Below are 19,440 nucleotides of genomic sequence, written 5' to 3'. Positions count from 1 at the left end.
CAAAAACTCTCCTGTAAATTAACAGCCTCTATTTTTGGACTCATCATTTTTTATCCTTGATGGGCATCACCTTGCCAGCTGCTTCCTTTTTAGTTTGTTTAATATTCCATGCCCAGTCTTGTAAGTTTTCAGAGGGGACTGTGCTTCCGTATCACTTTCCATCCTCCCCCTGCCCGGGCTCAGCCCTGTCGGCAGTGGGTGGTGGAAGCAGGGCAGAGGCTGCTCGTCCTCCTCCTCTTGGGGGGCTGCTCTCCATCCCCCACACACTGGGACTGACCCCTGGCTCCCGGGACACAAGTACCTGCTGACACACCAGGCACAGCAGCAGTGGCCAGGAGCCCTTGCCAGCTGCTCACAAATTGCAAAAAAAAAAAACAACCCTCAACCAAAACTGTGGGTTTTTTGCAACACAGACAAGGGCACCTTGCTGTGAGTTTACACCTGCAAATCTGCAGTGAGTGCCTGAATGAAGAACCTTGCCCTGACTTTGAGCAGCTCTCCACCCAATCCCAGGATGCCAGGCAGGCAAGATCTCGCTGCATCATCACTCATCCCAGAGAGGACATCAGCAGAGGACATGCACTGCTGCAGGCTCCCACTGATGTCAGACAGTCGTGGGGCCCCAGAATCCGCCCCACACATGGGGTCCAGCCCAGGCACTCAGTGCTGCAGAGCTGCCAGACCCTTGGGGTGAGCCCCTGCCATGGAACATCTTCTGTAGAAACTGATTTACCTTATGTCCTGGCTCAGCCTAGCCCTATTGAGCAGTATTGCCTTCTCACATCAAAGCCTGAGAGTCAGCAAAAGAAAAAAAAAAAGAGTGCAGCATTTTCTCATCTACATTTCTTGCAATAAATTACATATTTGCAAACTGCCAGCCTGCACCTGCACACACACAACGTCCCCAGCACACTGTCCTCAGAGCGGGACCGCAGCCCTGCGCAGAGAAAGGTGACATTTAACTGCCAGGGCTTGGCTTTAATTGCCCCACTGAACAGCAAATAAACACTGTTGAACAGTTCAGAGTGCCCTGCACTTGAGCAGGCAGGATCCCTGCTGCCTGCACTGGCCGTGGGGTCCCTGCTGCACCACACCTTGCCTGTCCTGCTGGGGAGGGGGCCAGCGAAGAGCTGACTCCTGCTTTCCCTGCACCTCCACAGACACTGGAACCCGTCCAGCTGGCCAAGGGCTTCCCACTGGGCCAGGCCAGGGCAGGGAGGCTCGATATGCAAGTAAGGGTGAAAAGAAGTTTTTATCTTTTTCAAAATGCACTGCCTACTCTCCCTTGCAGGAACAGAGAAAGTGGCAATTTCCTGCAGATCTGGGTAAATCAGCCAAGGCACTTGCAGACATTTTCAGACCAGAAGGCTCATCTGATCCTATTCCTGCCAAACCCGAGCCAGGAGCCTCGGGCAGACGTTTCTGAGCTGATTCAATAATTTGCAAATTGCAGAGAACAGCTCCCAGAAACCTGCGTCTCCAAACACTGTGGCACTGATGCCAAAGGGCAAGGGGAGGCTGTGAGTGGAGAAGTGCCCCACAACAGGGCACCCACCCACCAGCTCTGCACTGTGAGAGGACAGCCACCAGAGCGTCACCTCCCTTGCCTGTGGGATAGTCACGAAAATTCATTTAGGTATAAGTACAGTTACAAATCCCAGGCTTTCAGAGGAAAAAGGAGCAAGGAGGATCCCCCAGCAGCAGCCACCCTCCCCCCCCCAAGACTTCCCTGCTCCTCTCCTCCAGCTCAGGTGTGCAGGGGAGGCACAGGTGAGAAGATTGCAGGTGGAGGGGCAGGCACACATCACCCAGCTCTGCCGGGGGAGCCTGGTGTGTTGCGCTGCACTTTGCTGGGTTGTTAGCGAGGAAGGGACATGGGCCACCACAGACTCTGCAGCTGCCACTGATCCTGCCAGGCTTGCATATGGCTCATGGAAAGCAAAATTCAATTGCAAATGCAGAACAAAGATGAATGTAGGAGGGAAAAAAGCAAATAGGAGCAGGTGGAGGAACAGAGTCCCTTTTGACGATGCTGCTACCAGTCCCTTCCTTTTCCTGCAGATTATGTCACTTTGATGGCCCTGACAGCTTGCATAAGATGAAACAACCACCGTAAAGCACTGCTTGAATTCTTGCAATCACTCCCATGGAGTCCACAGCAGGCAGAAAAATCCTCCTCAGGGTCTTGTTCTCCCCTTGAGATGTCTGTGTGACTCTTGTTGTACTCAGTAAACCCCACAGCAAGAGGCGCACTGAGATGTTTTGTGCACAACATGATGCTGGGGAAAAAAATAAAAAGGAAAACCAGACTCACATATCACCAGGCAGATTCCTGTGCAAGTTCAGAGCCAGTTTTTTTCTAAGCACTCCAGTGTCATGCTGAGCTCATGCACAGAAACCTGGTACCTGGGGGAAAGACAACTCTTTGGCAAAGTCTTGCTTGGTGTGACTGGTAAAACACTTCCTGCCCTTGAGGCAAGTGCAGCACTGGCCAAGGAGTTTCAGTGGGTACAACATCCAGAGCATCATCTGGGCCCCCACCAGCATCACTCTGCACTCATCCCCACACACGGGGGGTTCTCTACCACACGTGAAAGCAGAAGAGACTTCCAGCCCTCCCAACACTTGCTAGCTGGTAGCTGAAGCCCATGGTCTAAGGGCAGAGCTATGGCTAGAACAGGCCTGGGCTAAACAGGACAAAACCCAGGGAACAACAGCGGGGGCAGGAACAGTCAAGCCCACCAGGGAGCCCCAGTGCAGCTCCCCACCCTGCATTTCAGCCAGGGAGTGTGGTACAGGGGACCCAGCCTCAGGTGAGCAGCCCTTACTGCTGCTCATTCAGGACCTGCAGGTTGGTTTTTTCCAACTGTTCTCCTTTGATGATGTACCTAATACCCCAGCAAGGAAGAAAATATCCCAAAACAGCGAGTGACACAGGAACTCCCCAGGAAAGCCAATGTTCAGTGTTTAGTGCATCACTGAAATCCTGTTCTCCATGGCACCAGCTGTCCTAGGCAAAGTCCCTGTGCCAGCAGCACTGAAAAATGGGGTGCCAGCCCTGCAATCCACAGCTGATGGCAGACAAAAGGCTTCATCCTCAGTCGCCTCACTCTGATTTTTCACTCTTATAGATTAGGGAGTGGGAGAATATTTTACAATAACCTCTCCAAATAATCTACTCTTCATTAATTTCAGTTTGGTACAAAATGACAAATTGAAGCAAGAAAAAAAGAAAGGAAAAAGCCCCTCAGTCTGCAGAATTGCCCGTGCTGCTTCCACCCTGAACCAGAGGTACACACGCTGTGAGGTTCGGGTGCCTATTTCTGACTATTTTTAACACCGAAGTTGCCAGAGCAGCAGAGTCCTGAAGGAGAAAACTCCCTGCCCGGGGCAGCCCGCACAGATCAGCGCGGGGTCAATCTCTGAGGCCAACAGCAGCTCCCGTGCGGAGCGGGGGGAGCGGCGCCCGCGAACAGATGCCAGCTCGCACAGCCCTGCAAACAGGCCATTTCCTACGGCACAAAGTTGAACGCGAAGTGTAGCGCATGGTTTCGGCAATGAAAGATGAAACCATCCGTCAGCTGTTCCCGACGCAGACAAAGCTGCGGAGCCGGGTTGCGATCCGCCCGCACGGGAGCCCGAGGGGGCCCCGAGGATCGCGCTGGTGCTCCCGGGTGTGCAGCAGCAGCGGTGCCGGGCCTCACCTGGCCCGGGAGCGCGGCCCCTGCACACGCTCGCCCTGGGCGGTCACGGCTGTGCCGGTGCCCGGCTCCCGGCACCGCCGCCAGCGCGCAGCGCGCAGCGCCAGCGGGTCACGGTTAATGCCGGTGCCGGCTGCCCGGTCCCCGGCACCGCTCCGGCACTCAGCGCACGCCGCGAGCGGGTCGCGATTATCCCGGTGCCTGTCTTCCAGCTCTCGGTACCGCCGCCGGCACCCCCCGCCCAGTAATTCCATCCGCCGCTCCCGCCGCCGGCCCCGCGTCCCCCCGCAGCCCCCGGGCTCTGCCCGGCCGACGGTACCGAGCGCTCCCCGGCTCCCCGCGGCGTCACCTTCTCTCGCTGCTCTGCCGGGAGCGGTGCAGGAGCCCGATCAGCACCACGGCCGCCCGCACCCCCGCGCGCCGGGACCGCGTCCTGCCGCCCGCCCGGGACATCGCGGCTGCCGCCGCCGACCGAGCTCCGGCACCGGCGGGGGCGGCGGCGCGTCCACGGCCGCGACCGCCCCCGCCCCGCGCCGCCCCGCGCGCGCCCCGCGCCGCCGGTAACGAGCGCGGGGCCGGTACCGGAGCCCCGCGGGAGCGGCTGCGGGATGGCGGCAGCTCTGCCCCTGCCCCTCGGGCCGGGGGACGCGGGTGTGTCCGCAGACCCCCGGACACCCCCGGGCCGGCTCTGCGGGCGGGCGGGGCTCTGAGCACGTCACGGGCCCGGGGACCCGACCGTCCGCGGCACAGCCCCGGATCACCCCGGCACGGAGGCTTTCCCGGCAGCCACAGCCCGGGCTCCTTAAGGGGCCGAGTGCCAGCACAGCCCCTTCAACCCCCACAGAGGGAGGACTCGCTCCTGCCCCACAGACGGGTTCCTCACTGCAGCAAAGCCCCGCAGGACCCCTCAGCTGGTCCCAGCCTGGCCCTGCCATCCCTCTGCAAGGGCCGAGCATCCCTCCCCCTGAGCCCAGGCTGCAGCAGGACAGCATGGGGCCTCGAGCCTGTCCCTCACACCGGGAGCTTACACACAACTCCCTCCAGGAAATGAATTCTTTTTTTTATTAAGTAAACCTGTAAATTATCTACTTCTCACCTCAGTACCTTTCCCTGGAAGTCCTTGTTGCCATGGTGATAAAACACCCAGGTCCCTCTGCCCCCCTTATCTCACCTTTCTCTTCTGCCAGTTTAATTTTCACAGGAATTAGACACAGGACAAGCTACAGCACTTTGAGCAACTTCCTAGTCCGGGAGATGAAAGCACCATCCCTGCTGCCAGCAGGTGTGGGATCATGCATGACAACATCCACCCAGCAAGGACAGGACACCAGCACCTGCCCAAAACCTACGGGTTCTCCGTATCCCTGCAGCCATTAGGAGCAGTCGGAACAGTCCTCCTGCACCTGGTCCAGCCCACTGCCCTGGCCGTGTTTAACCAGCCTGGCCTTAGAGCAGGGAGGGCAGAACCTCTCTGGCAATGCACACAGCACACAGTGCAGAGCCCCTGGGGCAGCTGCTCAAAGTGTCCCAGCCAGGTCAGGGTTTGGGGGAAACCCTGCCACAAACAGGGATCTGTTGGGGGGCACACACAGCTGCAGGAACCATACCCACCATCCATTCAAGCAGGACCTGAGCAACTCCTGGGGAAAGATGGCAAGAAAGGCCCCCTGCTCCCCACCCACAGAGCAAGAGCCCAGCATGGAACAGGAGCTGCCTGGAAACCCCCAGCTGGGGCAGTCAATCATTAACAGTGCATGGGGCTCCCCTGGCAAAGTCGGTAATAAATGTGTTTGCTCAGGAGAAACAGCTTGCAGAGGCCACAGACCACATCTGGCAGGGAACAGCCGCTCCTGCTGCCTCGTCCTGCCTGTCACACTCCTGCTTCACCCACCCTCCCCTGCCTGTCACCCTCTTGTCTACCAACCTTACGGAGATCAACACAACCTCAGTTCTGGTCTTCTCTATCTCAATGTTTCAGCAGAATCTCTAATCAGATGGATTCTTTGAATGCAACAACAACAAACCCCCTTTTATTGCCATAATCTCTTCTGTATCCTACTGTAAGTCAGATAAAAACAGGCGTGATGTTATTTTTGTCAACACACCACATGAATTCACCCCAGATGAACCAGACAGCATTTCAGTGTCACCACAGCACCCATCCCGTGCACATGGGGCACTCCAGAGAGTCAAGACCCAAACTTACACCCAAGATTAGTATTTTTGTATTTCACCAGATCTCGACGTCCCTGGGGAGACTGAGGCAGCAGCAATTCCAGCAGACAAGTGTTGAGGTATCCATTTCCCCACATGAAAAAGTCCAACTCATTCTCCAAAAATTCCAAAATGCATTTCTGTCTCCTCAGAACAACATCAGATGATGCCAAACTCTGAATGGTGGTGAAAGAACGTAAGTAGGTAAGAAGAATGAATCTTGCTAAATCTGGGTGCTACCTGCACAGCCAAGCTGTTCAATAAAGTTTTTGGTGGACCAACAGATCTCTTCCTGCAAAAAAATACCTGTCTGCTTCCCTTCAAGCTGAAGCTATCAGTCTGATTAATTTCTCAGGTGCAGAGAAAAAAAAAAAAAAGGAGAGAAATTAGAGCCTAATTCTGTGCCAGATTACACCAATTCTCAAATTAGTTTTCAGTTAATGGAGGGAGAGGGGGGTTCATTTTAAATCTTTTAGCTCTCATATTAAACAGACAGACTCAAATTTCATTGAGTCTCCCTCTCTGGAGAGGTTTTCCACATCTCCCCTCCCCTTTTCCAGACAAGTTAAGTATTAATCTCCTCTCGGTTTATGCTGAAGTGGCTTTGTATTGATTTTTAAAGATGTTCAATTCTCTCCTATTTGGAAATAGACAACCTTTGAGCAGAAACTCAGTCAGGTTCCCTCTCCAACCAAATGTGGCTCAGCCCACAATGGAAGTAATTGCTCCTGGACTCATTGCAGCTGATTTGTGATTTATAGGCTGAGGGCAAGGTAGTAGATGGTGAGGGCTGAAGTGGGCTGGGGGCTTTGGGTCCCTAGGAGGGCTGGATGCTCACACAGGTAAAAGGAACCAGGACCTCCTGCTTCATAGGACATCACCTCTGGCTGTGACAGGCCCTGCAGAACCTGCCCTGTATTTCTTAGGTTCTGCCATCTGGTAGCCTCTCCAGGATGGACCAGGGCAGGATGACAGGGATTCCTAGGAAGGCACGCAGGGTGGCAGGGCTGGTGCATTTGAAAGCTCCTGCCCTGCCTGTCTTCCGCATGCCTCACCCCCTCCAGCTCCATCCAACCTCCTGTTCCTGCAGTGATGCCACCAAAGCATCCATTACCCTCCTGAATGTTTGCAAAAGGGATGCTCTGTCAGGCCCAGCACCCCCAGAAGATTCCAAAGGACATCTCCTAAGACAGAACACTGCATTTCAAGAGACTCCAAGTCTCCATCCTTCCTTTAAAATATCAGTATCACCCCTTCAGTCACTAAATTACCTCCAGGGTAAGCAGTTGCCCCGGTTTTATGAAGAAATAAATATCTCTCAAAAAATGCCCTGACATTTTCTTCAGAGAAAGCAGTTTGGCAGCAAACTAGGAAGCCTGAGGGGCTGTAGGGAGTGCAGGACAGGCCAGGACAATTACACACTGTGATTAACACATCACCTGGCAGCCATCTGGACACTCTGCTGAGAAAGAAACATCTGAAAAAAACAGACTTGGAAAAGATTGAGTTTTTATCCCTAGAAGTACTGAATGTGCTGTGAATAAATGAAACTATTAATATTATTATGAGGCCATTAATTTATATAATAACTTCGGCTTTTGTATAGACGCTGCTGTGAGATGAACCCCCCCATAGGTGAGCAGCCCATCAATCCTCCTCAGCCATCAGCAGGGGCCTTTCCACCTGCAGAGGACCCAGCCCCATCCCCACACCTGAGCTGCAGCCACAGCTGAGCCCGGCTCTGGTGACTCAGGGCTTCTCCAGCCAGAGCGGCGGCGCTGCCTCATCAGACAGTGCAGGATATGTCCCTGTCACCCTCTGAGCCTCCCTGGGCAGGAGATATTTCTGGTTCCCTCACTCACGAGTGTCAGTGCCAGAAATACACGAGCTATGCCGGGCATTTGCCACAGCCGGGCTGGGGGCACGGCCAGCCCGTCCCTGCCGTGCCTGAGCTGCGGGCGCTGACAGGGAGCCCAGGGATCTGCCCGGGCCCTGCCCCACCTCGGGACCCTTCACCACCGCCCCAGGCACTCCCCCTGAGCCCCCCTGGGCACTGCCTCCCACCTGAGCACAGGCACCTGCCCTGCCCAGGTGGGACAGCTGAGACGGGGCAGCTGCGCCAGCACCGAGGACTAGGAGCCAGAGAGGAACAAAAGGAGACAATGCAACATGGCCCCAAACCCAAAAATAGCAACTGTTTCCCTGCAAAGGAGCAGTCACATCCCGATTTCCCTGGCACGGCAGAAACGGATTTGGGAGCTTGCAAACGAGGGAGAAAGCGATCATGGTGTTTCAATCGGTGCTGCAGGAGGAGGATAAAAGGGCATCCACTTGTACAGAAGTATCACAAGAAATAGAGCTTTAGATTACATTACATCCAGCCCCAAGTAATCTGATTAGAAATTTATTTTATGGTTTCAGTTAGAAAGACATAAAGGAAATCCCAGGAAAGCAGAGCCAGCTCTTCCATGAGAGACAGAGCACAGTGAGCTTATCTCCCCAGAAATGGTGTGATGCCACCAGCCACCCCGACACCATGTCAAGTCTGAGAGATTGGATCGATGTGTGCCAAGGCATGGGGCAGCCCCAGCTCCCCCCACACACTTTGGCAAGGCCTCCCTGCTCAGCAGTGTCCCAGCCCTGACAGCTCCCTGTGCCCTGGCACTGTGGCTCCTGTACAGAGGAGCAGGCTTGAAGTGCAAGAAAGGAGAACTTTACCTGCAGAACTTAAGGAGGAGCACACAGGCAGCAGCTTGCCCTGTCCAGAGCCCATCCCTGTGACAAGTGCAGTCAAGCGTCGACCTCCAGCCTGGCCTGTGGCCAAGCAGGGTCCAGCAGTGCCCATCTCCCCAGCACAACTTCCAGCCCTCCCAAGCAGTAGGCAGGAAGAGCGGCCAAAGCCACAACGAAAGAACAAAACTGAAAGAACTCTCATTGCAGCTGGGGTCAGGTGGGTCTTGTCACCCTCCCCTGGGCAGAGGGGATGCTGAGGAGCATGGCTAAGGAGGGTGCTGGGAGCAGCTCCTCCCTGTGCAGCCCCTGCTCCAGGGCACGCAGTCTCCAGAGCATCCCAATGAAACGCTCCTGGCTGCAGCGTGTGCAGGGCGAGCACCGTGTGTGACAGACACACTCAACCAGACCAGCTCCAAAGGGGCAAGACCTGAGCCGTAGCCAGGCCAAGAACTCTAAGAAAGCCACCTAAGAGCAGTGACCCAAGAGCATCAGTGACAGGAGCCTGGAACACTGACAGTGCCATCAACACATGAATGCATGAGTGGGTGGCTTTCCAAGACTCATTTATCAAGGAACAAAGCAAGCTGTGGGTACAAGGAGTCTCTTGTACACCTCTCCCATCCATTGTGTGCCATTTGGCTGTAAGCCAAACACTATCCAGTAACTGAGACAGCCCAAGTGAGTCACCCTTGGGGTCTTCCTGCCCAGCAGCCTGGCTGTGTGGTGGCAATTGGGGATAGCATCAGCTGCAGCACAGTTGACACAGAACAAGGTAGTCATGGCCACGACAGCAGCACAATTACATGGAAATCGTATTCCTGATAATTTGGGGTATTTCTCCCTGTGAACACAGGCCTCCTGAAGAGATGAGCTCCAAGATTTCAGCATCCAATTAAATTAGATCAAATCAGCAGAGGAAATTAGTCTTTACAGCATGAGCAGATCCTCTGAATTTTACTAGCAGCAAATCAGTGAGCTAAATGTCACCATTCATCAGTAACATCACTAATAAAGCCAGATTTGGGATACACAGCCACTAATGTTCACCACTTACCCAACACTTCCAGCACCACCAGCACCCTGCTCAGCCCCCAGTCCCTCCTCTGCCTCCCACACAGAGCAAAGACCATCTCTGAAGCCATTATGCCAAACAATCACCACTGGAATCCAGCTGGGAAGCTCAGGATTAGGCCTAAACTTTAACCTCGGTGGAGCAATGCCCTTCCCAAGGATGCTGCAAGGGATGTGGGAGGAGGTGGTGGGCAGTGAGGGGGTCATGGAGCAGGTCCCAGTGCCACGGGGATGGCAGCAGGAGCAGCAGCACCCGGGCCCCAGGAGCTCTGGAGGTGACACCATCTCAATTACTCACCTCCCTCACACATTCTTGTTTGATGTGAAAGCATTAAAAGACATATAATTTGTGGAGCTAAAACACAGGTATTATCTCTGACACATCCATACTACAGGGAACGTTCTGAAGTCAATCACATCCAGGGGTTTCTGCTGCTTCACAGATTTTTCCTTGCCTCTTGCTCCAAATAAGAAAAGATGGGAAATGAAGCTATTTTTAGCTGCAGACCCACCATCTTCCTCTTCAAATCACCTCACACTGTGCAACCTCATCAATGATCAGGAACAAGAGAGCCAGATCAGCTTATCAGGGCTTTAGAAAATGGACTCTGCATTCCAAACTGGAAAGGATTAACACCATATTGTTGTGGGAGAAAGGAGCTGTCATGGTCTCCGGTGTGACACCAGTAACATTTGAGAGGAACAAGACAGGACAGTGCCTCAAAGGACTGACCTTTGAGCCTTCACAGAGACTCAGAATATAGCTCTGACCTATTCAAGTACCTGTCAAGCCTCTACATGTCTCTTCTGGGGGGGAGCCTGAGATGAGCCATGTTTTCACAACAGGCTTTGGAAGATGTGAGGTCCTTGGACATTGTATGGGTCACTGAGAGCATAACAAGCCCCACTGGAAATAAAATAGCAGAGATGGAGAGGGCCATTTCCAGTCCAGGACCATAGCCCTGCCAGCACCAAGCCTTCCCATGGCACGGGAATGCCACTGGGTGCCAGTGGCCGCCCGTCCCTGCCAGACCGTGGGGCTCGCCGGCGCCAGGACCCTGCCAACTCGCAGGAAGAGCGACAGCCGGCGGGAGCGGTACAGTAATTAACAAAATTATCATCAGGAACAAACCACAGGCTTTGGCACAATGCCTGCACTGCCACGCCAGCACTGCCTACCCGGCTCTGGGCTCCTTGGCTTGGCAGAGATGGGACTCTCACAGTCCCCAAATCACACCCACCCTGGCAGCGAGTGCACGTGTCCACGGACAAAGGGACACCAGCGGGAACATGGCCAGGGCAGAGGGGAGAGCAGTGGGCACCCCGAGAGGGGCAAGACCCCCTGCAAACCCTGCCTGGGTGACCTCTGTGACTCCTGCAGACAGGGAGCGAACCCGCAGGCAGATGGTGCCTCAATCACCACAGCCATCACGGCTCCCTCCTCCCATCACGACAATATTTGCTCTCAGAAGGTGGCTGCTCTCCGAGCAACCGCCCTCCGACTGCAAACAGCGCCCAGCCTGACAGGCTATAAATATGGCAGGAGGAAAAACCAGCACAGTTTATTAGTTCTGAGACAGAGCTAAAAATAGACCCACGTGGGGCTGCTCCATCCTCTGGGCAGATGTAATTGTGGATAATCTAGTTTTAAATATGGGAAGGCTGTCTGACAGCAACAGCAACATTTCAACATATGGATGGGGCGGCACTCGCGGGGCTGCTGCGCCACCTCCAACGGCACTGGGAGCGGCGCTGGCACCGCCAGATCCCAGCCCGCCTCCTCTGCTCCATGGCTGGGCCTTCTCAGGAATAAACCTGCACACAAAACCAAATATCTACAGCAGGCCACTAAGAGGAATGCATAGAGTCAAATACCAAGGGGGAGCATCAGTGGAACTGTGCCAGTACCCAGTCCCCCGGCCTGAAATTTTATATAGCTAAGCCTTACCAGATTAAATGGCTGAAACACTCCAAGTCCTCAGAGCTGACAGCACCTTCCTCCTCCTGTGAAAGCTTCCTCTGTCCCAGGCAGGCTGTGAGACGAGCTGGGGGATGCTGTGTGGGTGCAGGGTTGGGTGTGGGCAGGCAGCCAGGGTGATAACTGCCCTTCCACGAAGAGGGAAGCGCTCCCGCCTGCCTGCCAGAGATAGCAGGGAGACGTTGGGACTGGCTGGATTTTGTAAATCTCCCACCAGTCCTCGGGCCGATGGGAAGGACAGACCACGGCCCTGTCACCATCCCAGCAAGCAAATCAAGCAGCTGACAGCGAGCAGGGATGGTGGCAGCCACCACCTGCGGCGGCAGCAGAGACCTGTCACCACCCCTGGGCACACACCTGCAGTTCCCTGACACTGCAAAGGGCTTCACCCCAGCAGGAACCCAGCACAAGGCCTGCTGCCAACACAAGGACTCATTTGCCTGGCATGCCGTGCCCAGCCACGACTCTCTGAGCTGCCGCGGCCCTGCACTCTGCTGGGTGCACAACTAACACGGACCCAGCACTGACCCATTGAGAGACTCAGCCCAGGCTCATTCTGCCCCTCCAGCCCAGCACTGGTTTTAACTGAGTTAAAAGTTTTCTGCAAGTCCAGGGCATTCCTTGCACCCCGGCCCTGCACACTCTGTCCCTCCCCAGGCAAATGGCAGAAAGGGGTCACTGCCAGGCTCCAGAACTGGGATATCCATCCAGGGCATGTTGCTGGTGGGAGTCACTGCTGGGGTTTACACTGCGCTGGCTCCACGCCTGGCAGTAAGGGAGAAGAGCAGCTCCAAAGCATTTGAGATAGGAAGCCTCCCTGTGTGCTGCAGCTGGCTGCTTTGCAGTAGTTTTGACACATTTCCTTTGCCTGTGATTCTCCAGCTAAGTATAATTGCAAAACATACATTTACATGCGATTATCCATTTATGAAGTGTTAATAAGTCAAAGGAATTTACTTAGATGCAATCTGCTCACCAGACCTTGTCCTCACAGGACCCAAGCACAAACCTCCAAGATCAGTGCAATAGTCAGTGCAGCCACCTCCAAGACGCTAAATCATTCCCAAATCTTCCCATTAACTCCGTTCCAGCCCATCAAACATTAAAGAGCCTCAAGCCTGGACAGCTCTTTTTACGGAGGTCGAGTAAATCTTTCATCTCTTCCCACCTTCATCCTCCTGCTGCCATCAGCAGAGGAACATCACATGCTCTTTCATGTGAGCTCTGACTGCACACACACTGACTCCCAGTAAATGCTGTGCATGGCTCCCCCATTCCACAGAGACATGATTATTTTGGTGCTATTTTTGCTTTATAAGGCTAAAAGAAGAGGTGACTCTGCCTGAAGGAGGGGATTTTTTTACTGATCTTTTTGTTTAACACTCTGTGGTTTCTCAGCACACCCCATCAATAGCAATGAGCAAATAACCAAATAACAAATAACAAAGGCTGAGGAGCTGTCAGCAGGTAAAGAGCTGGTGAACGGGGGACATCACTCTACCAGTTTGTTCCACAGAGGAGGAGGAAGGGCCCCACGAGTCCCCATCCCACTTTTCCACCTCCAGCATCCCCAACACAAGGACTTTACAAGGCCAAGGGGGCTCAAAGGTCTCTGCCTGCTTTCTTGGGGACCCTGCACTTTGCTGTGAGAGGCAAACAAATCCACCTGGCTGGCTCAACTGGCCAGAACTGCTGTTTGACATGCAAAGATCCTTTGCAGGCTGATGTTTTCCTCCAGGGTGACCTTCCCACCTGGGAAGCAGCTTAGCTGCCATCTGCTCAGGTCTTCCCTTCCTGGCAGCACAACCTGACCTCAAACACCCCATGTCTGACTAGGACTGCATGGAGCCATGACCCCAGGAGAGCCAGGGGCACCTCAGGAACCTGGAGATGCTTCCAGCTCCCTGCAGAGACTTCATGGGACACAAGAAAACACCAACAGCAAGCCAAGGCTGGGGAGCTGCTTCTGGACATGATTCTCCTTTGCTCCAAGTGCTTTCCCTTGAAGTGGGTAAGGAATAAAAAAAGTAACAGGAAAGTAGGGATCATGGAATTGGTCCAAACCAAAACCCAGGGTCCGCACATGCCAAATCCCACTTACTGCCCAAGGGTCTCAGTCTCCATCCCACAGCTCCCCAGGGCCAGCCCCAGCACCCAAGCACAGCAGCACCTGCTTCCACCCTTGTGGATGTGCACCCCCAAAACAAGTGAGCAGAGTATCCCCAAGCCCTCTCCCAGACTCTTCATCCCCCACAGACTGCCTTTGGGTGGGAGCTCAGCTCCCCAGAGCAGCCCCTGGCTCCCCGTGGCAGCAGAGGCTCAGCTTCTCCTGCCGCAGGACAGTGGGTTCCAGAGCCAGGGCTGGCCTATGGCCAGGACATTCAAACCCGAGTGGTGGGACAGGGCACACCAGCTCCTGGCTGGACGCCGGCACTCTCAGGTTCCTCTGCCCGGCTGGCACGGGCATGGCACAGCTCCCTGGGGCAGAGCCAGACCCAAACTCTCCAGAGCTTCCCGGGCGTTCCACAGCGGCCGAGCTGTGTGGCTGTTTGGCAGCAGCTGCCCTGGAATGCCCGAGCCCTGTGGCCACCTGCAGCCCCCAGCAGAGGGGCCGGCTGAGCCCCGCCGCGGTGCCAGGGCCCCGCTCCCGCTCTGCGGTGCCTGCCCGAGCTCCCGGTCCCGCAGACACACTCACGGTTACCATAGGAACTAACGGAACCCGCACTGAAGGAGAAAACGGAGACAGGCACAGGGAAAAGTGCTTTGATGCCCCAGTGCCACCTGCGTGGGTGAGTTTATCCTGACTCTGTGTGGGCGCGTTTATCCCTCCTGAGGACAGGCAGGGCTTGCATCTCTCAGCCGTCCCTCCGTCCCTGCGAACAGCGGCTCGGCGGGGCCGCGCCGAGCACCCTGCGCTGCTCCCGGGCTTCTGCAGGTCGGTGTCGCTGTCCGCAGCAGCACGAGGCTCCCTGAGGGGCTCCAGGGCACGCGGAAAGCAGCTCAGAATTTCGGTAATAACTTATACATGGAAAAAACTTCGACGGCTGGTGCCTCTGTGCCACGGGTTAAACCAGGACACTCAGCAGAGGCTGCAGCAATAACAAGAGGGCGCTAAAAACCCAGAAGTCTGGGCTTATAATATTTTTATAATTTTAAAAGCTTTTACAAATACAAAACGTATTTGGGCTGAGCCCAAATTACAGAACCACTTAATGGAGCAGCCTACCCACAGACCACGGGGTAGTGGGAAGCATTAGCTGCAAGCAGCAGTGGATGTTCATCAAAAGGTCCAGGGAATCTCATTCTTTTGGCCAGGGCAAGAAAGGCAGAGACAGAAAGACAAATGTGGCCCCAGACCCTCACCCTGCCCAGGTATGGCAGCGTGCCCACAGCACCGGCACAGCATTGCAAGCACAAATTACCTGCCTGGCACGGTGGGGAGAGGAGGGTACAGGCGGTTTTGCTGCAGAGCTGCTGCGACAGCCTCAGAAAAAATCAGGGCACAGAGTACAGCAGAGTACAAGGAGCAGCTCAGTCCTCAGCTTCACGGGAAAAGGAAAGTCTGCAGAGAATTCCCTCCACTCCCCAAAGTGGTAAACATTGACTTCTCATTAGTTCAGCACAACCTGAGCAATGAGCGTAGCACCAGCGATTCTGCTGTGCCATTTACAATGGGCATTTGCCGGCTCGTTCAGGCAGCAGCTCCCCCAGGCTTTCCGGATACTTTTCCATTAATGAATAATTTGCACAATGATTATAGAGGGAAACCGCATGAGCCATCACCCTACGCATTGCCTGGAGCCCAGGGGAAGCCTGGCCACAGCATTTCTTATCAGCACAGGGTGTAGCTGATAGCGCTGGAGCTGCACGTGTGCTCCCAACGGGAACCCCCGACCCGGGGAGCTTATCCGGAATTCAGGAGAGGGGAAGATGGGAGGGAAGGGATCAGTACCGAGGATGAGCAGCCAGGAGGACAAAGCTGGTGGGAACAGGAGGCAGGTCCCAGACACCCACAAGCAGAGAGCATCAGTGCCACCACTCCCAGACCTTCACCACCTTCTCTTCCCCATCAGCCAAGGACATATCCCAGTAGGCATGGTGACCTCACACAACTCCCTCCATCACAGCACAGGACCTGGCCCAGCAACCACCTTGCCAGAGCTGCACAACCCACACCACGCACCAGTGTCCAGCAAGTCTGTGGCAAATCCAAGATGGACACACCAAGAAACACTGGCAGTCCACAGACCCTCCTGGACCCTGGCAGCATCTCCACTCCTTCCAGAGCATACCCAGAGCCCCTCAGTAGCACAGGAGAGGAGCTGGCTCACAGGAACCCACTGTTCCACCTCACCACCTCACCTTTCCAGCCTGAAAAACAAAATACAAAACCTCCAGACTTCATTGGATTTACACTCAGAAGGTCAGTGCCAGCCTGGCCTGCTGATTCCCACCCGCATTACCCCCGAGGCAGAGCTGGTGCCCTGTGAGTTGCCCCATGCACACCTCAGCCCACTGATCTCACAGCAGTCACGTCGCTGTATTTGCTGTAATCTCCCAGTGCCTGATTCACTTTAAGCTTTCAGGAGAGCAGACCGTGGGACATGCACGAACACACGTCCTGGAGTGGGCGGACATGGCTGGACTCCACTGCACCAGCTGGAGCCCAGCTCCCAGAAAAGCATCCTCCACACACGGAGCCAGCTCCCAGCACCACGCATCCCGCGGGAAATCACTGCGCGAGAGAAGAGCCAGGTACTCACTTGATCTTCAGGCTGGCCAGCATTGTCTTGTCGATCCTGGGGAGAGAACAGAGGAGGGTGTTACTGCAGGCAGGGGCTCCAGATGTAGCTGGAGGGGGTTGGGTGCTGGGGGCCGCTGCCAAACACGACCTCAGCACATCCTTTGGAGGTGCCAGCGCTCCGGCTGACACAATGATCACCACAGAAAGACTTCATTGGAAAACAAAATCCGCCAAGATTTAACCCAAAATGAAGCCTGACAGCAGGCAAGAAAAAGATCCCCCTAGTTCCTTCTTGGTGCAGAACTGCCACCTCCCAATCTGGAGTGCCAGAGGTGAGCTGGCATTGGAGGAGGAGGGCATTGCCTAGCTCTCTCCAAAGCACAGCTGCCACAGACCACATATTTAGAGATAATGGACCTGTGACAGCTCTGACGTGCTGGGAAGATCCCACCAAACCCCACATACTGCAACCTGGCCCCAGGCAGACAAACACAGTGCAGCCCCATCACTCCTAGCCCTAGCTGGCTCATGTGGGACTGGGAGCCCCAGTGGCTTCACTCATTTCCCTGGCACTGGTAATGAGTGCTCATCTCCTCAGAATCATGGTGGTTACAGTCATATTAATATTAATTAATGCAAATCATAATACTGTCTCAAAATGCAAAACAATGTCTTTTGGCAGTCACTGCAAATGCTCTGTTATCTGCCACATGGAATCAATTCCACATCTCAAAAAAAGACCAAACAGTAAAATAACACCCCCAACACCCTCTTGTTTTGCACTGTGATCACAGAGGACACGGCATGGCCACAGAAATACACCTTCCCCCTTGCTTGCAGCTTTACCTTCTCCACTGCCAGGCTGGGCTCCACAGTCAGGAGGGGGCTGCACCCATGGGTGGCACGGGGGGCTGGGTGCCCAGCACTCTGTGCCACAGGCTGAGCCCGGCAGGCACTGAGGCACAGGTACCATCACCTTTCCCAGGTCCCTCTCTTGCAGCAACCTTGCCCTCATAAAACCCCACAGCCACGGGAGCTCTGTTCCAGGCATTTCCCCAAACATCAGCTTCCGTGCTCTGCTCTGGAGAGCCAGCACACTGCTGCTCCTAAAAATAGATCCAGGGCACCTGCTATTGTGCCTTAATACCTCACAAGCCTGCCCAGACCTTGTTGATCATTAAATCATGTTGAACATGAGAGCATGCTGGGGAGCAGAGCTGTTTCCAAACTCAGTGGCAGAGGCAAAGCAGCTCAGGGTCAGTGGGTGGCTGGGGCAGCTCTCATGGGACCTGTCCCTGAGTGGGAACTGCAAGAGTGGCTCCATCCTGAACCACGGGAAGGAAAAACAGTTGTTGTGCCTCTTAGAGTGAGAAGGGTAGAAAGGGAAACAAACAAATGAAAAAAAATTTTAAAAAGAAAAATAAAAAAACCCCAACCCACAGGAAATAAACTCCCATGTTTGGGAAACCGCAGTTGCAGTGTGACTGTGAGAGCCGTTTGTGTGCCCTGCCCTGCCCTGCTCTGCTCCAGAGGCGGCAAAATGAAACTCCCCACACCCCACAGCCCTGGGACTCCCCGGGCCTGGGCAGCACCACAGTGGCTTTGCACACCATGTGCATCCCTGCAGCCAAACTGGGGGCACCACATCTGCCCCTCAAGATGAACACACTGCTCCGGGACCTCGCTGGCAGCACATGCAGCTGGTGGAGAGGAAAAAAATATCAATTTCCATCCCAGCAGAGGCTGGAAATAGCGAGTGCAGCCACAGCAGGAGGTGGCTGGGTGTGCCCAGGCACCTCACACGCAGCCCCACAGGAAGGGTGGGACCGTGAGAAGATGCAGGAGCAGGTAGGGGCTGTGGCAGGTCCCTTCTTTTCCAGTAAACGCCCAGGGAAGGGCTCTCCCGGCAGCACACAGGGCTTTCCAGGCAGCTTCTTCCCCAGGGACCCGGGGAGAAGTGCACCGACCCCCTTGGGAGCCCCACTCCGCAGCTCATGGAGGATGGGGCTCCCTGCAGCTCTCACCATGCAGATACTGGCATGGTGTCTAAAGGAAAGCCCACGTCCTGTTCCCCCAGCCCAAACTGCAATGGTGGTGCAGCCTCCAACAGCCAGTGCAGCCCCCCCACCAGCTGGCAGACCCCTTTCTCCTGAGTGACTCTCTGGCTCGTGGTTATCTTCCCCCTACAGTTGCCAAAGCACAGCAAGAAAAAAGCAGAGCAAGGCCCAGCTGGCCCTGAATGCCCTGCCAAGGAGGGTCACAGCTCTGCTCCACCGCCCCAGGGAGCTCCTGGGGTGCCCCCCAGGCAGTCACGGCCCCAGAGCCACTGCTCACAACAGCGACCGTGGGCAGAGCTGTCCAAGAGCTGCGATTTGGCCACCACAAAAAGAGCCCACATATCACAAAACTTATTTGTACAGAAGTCTATCCAAATGCTCCCTTCCCATATGTAAAGAAAACATATTCCAGCCAAGGCAGCTCTCTTGGCTTCAGCCAGGCGTGAGCTCCATCCCAGGGGACCCTGCCGAAAGCCTCGGTGCGCCAGCTGCCCTCCCACAGCCCTCACAGTTACTCAGCATTTCCCCCAGCCGGTCTCAGGCAGCTCCAGGACACCACAATCCCCTCTGAGCCCCGGGACTGCCACTGTCCAGTGCCAGCCCCTGCAGCCACTGCAGAACAGGGAGGGGGCAGAGCAGCCTTTTGCTCCAAGCACCGAACACCATCACAGCCATAACAGACTTGGAACAGGCATTAAACACCTCGGAGAGGAGACCTGAAGAGAAGGCAGAAGGTGTCGTTTCCTTACGCTGTTTCCCTACAGATCAACACCTCTCAGAAAGAAGAGATGGGGCAAACATCCCGCTGAACTCTGGGTGCAGGCAGCAGCCAAGGTGCTCTGCTGAGGACAGATGATTCACAGAGGTGCCAGAGGTACTGGGAACCTGTCCTGGACCAGGAGGGAGCTTGCTGCACACCCCAAGGTGCCCAAGGTGGCTGTG

The 19,440-nt window shown here is 55.1% G+C and overlaps 1 protein-coding gene across 23 annotated transcripts in view; it reads right to left on the bottom strand.

Annotated features, from left to right (window-relative positions):
- Window positions 1-19,440, bottom strand: part of RAP1GAP2 (RAP1 GTPase activating protein 2) — a 53,711-nt gene that overhangs the window by 22,682 nt on the left and 11,589 nt on the right. For 10 of the 23 annotated variants that reach the window (XM_063402981.1, XM_063402976.1, XM_063402975.1 and 7 more), the window contains one exon: window positions 16,461-16,496. In XM_063402981.1, coding sequence (XP_063259051.1) covers window positions 16,461-16,483 — 23 coding nt within the window. In that variant the 5' untranslated portion in view covers window positions 16,484-16,496. Of the gene's footprint in view, window positions 1-4,020; window positions 4,637-4,872; window positions 4,996-11,667; window positions 11,973-16,460; window positions 16,497-17,287; window positions 17,470-19,440 lie in introns of those variants that run through there. The other 13 variants (XM_063402967.1, XM_063402973.1, XM_063402968.1 and 10 more) reach the window with 7 other exon arrangements.

This window comes from Prinia subflava, chromosome 8 (assembly GCF_021018805.1).
Source record: "Prinia subflava isolate CZ2003 ecotype Zambia chromosome 8, Cam_Psub_1.2, whole genome shotgun sequence".
NCBI lineage: Eukaryota > Metazoa > Chordata > Aves > Passeriformes > Cisticolidae > Prinia > Prinia subflava.
The sequence above is the reverse complement of the archived record's forward strand: the minus strand, read 5'-3'. Positions and strand labels throughout refer to the sequence as shown.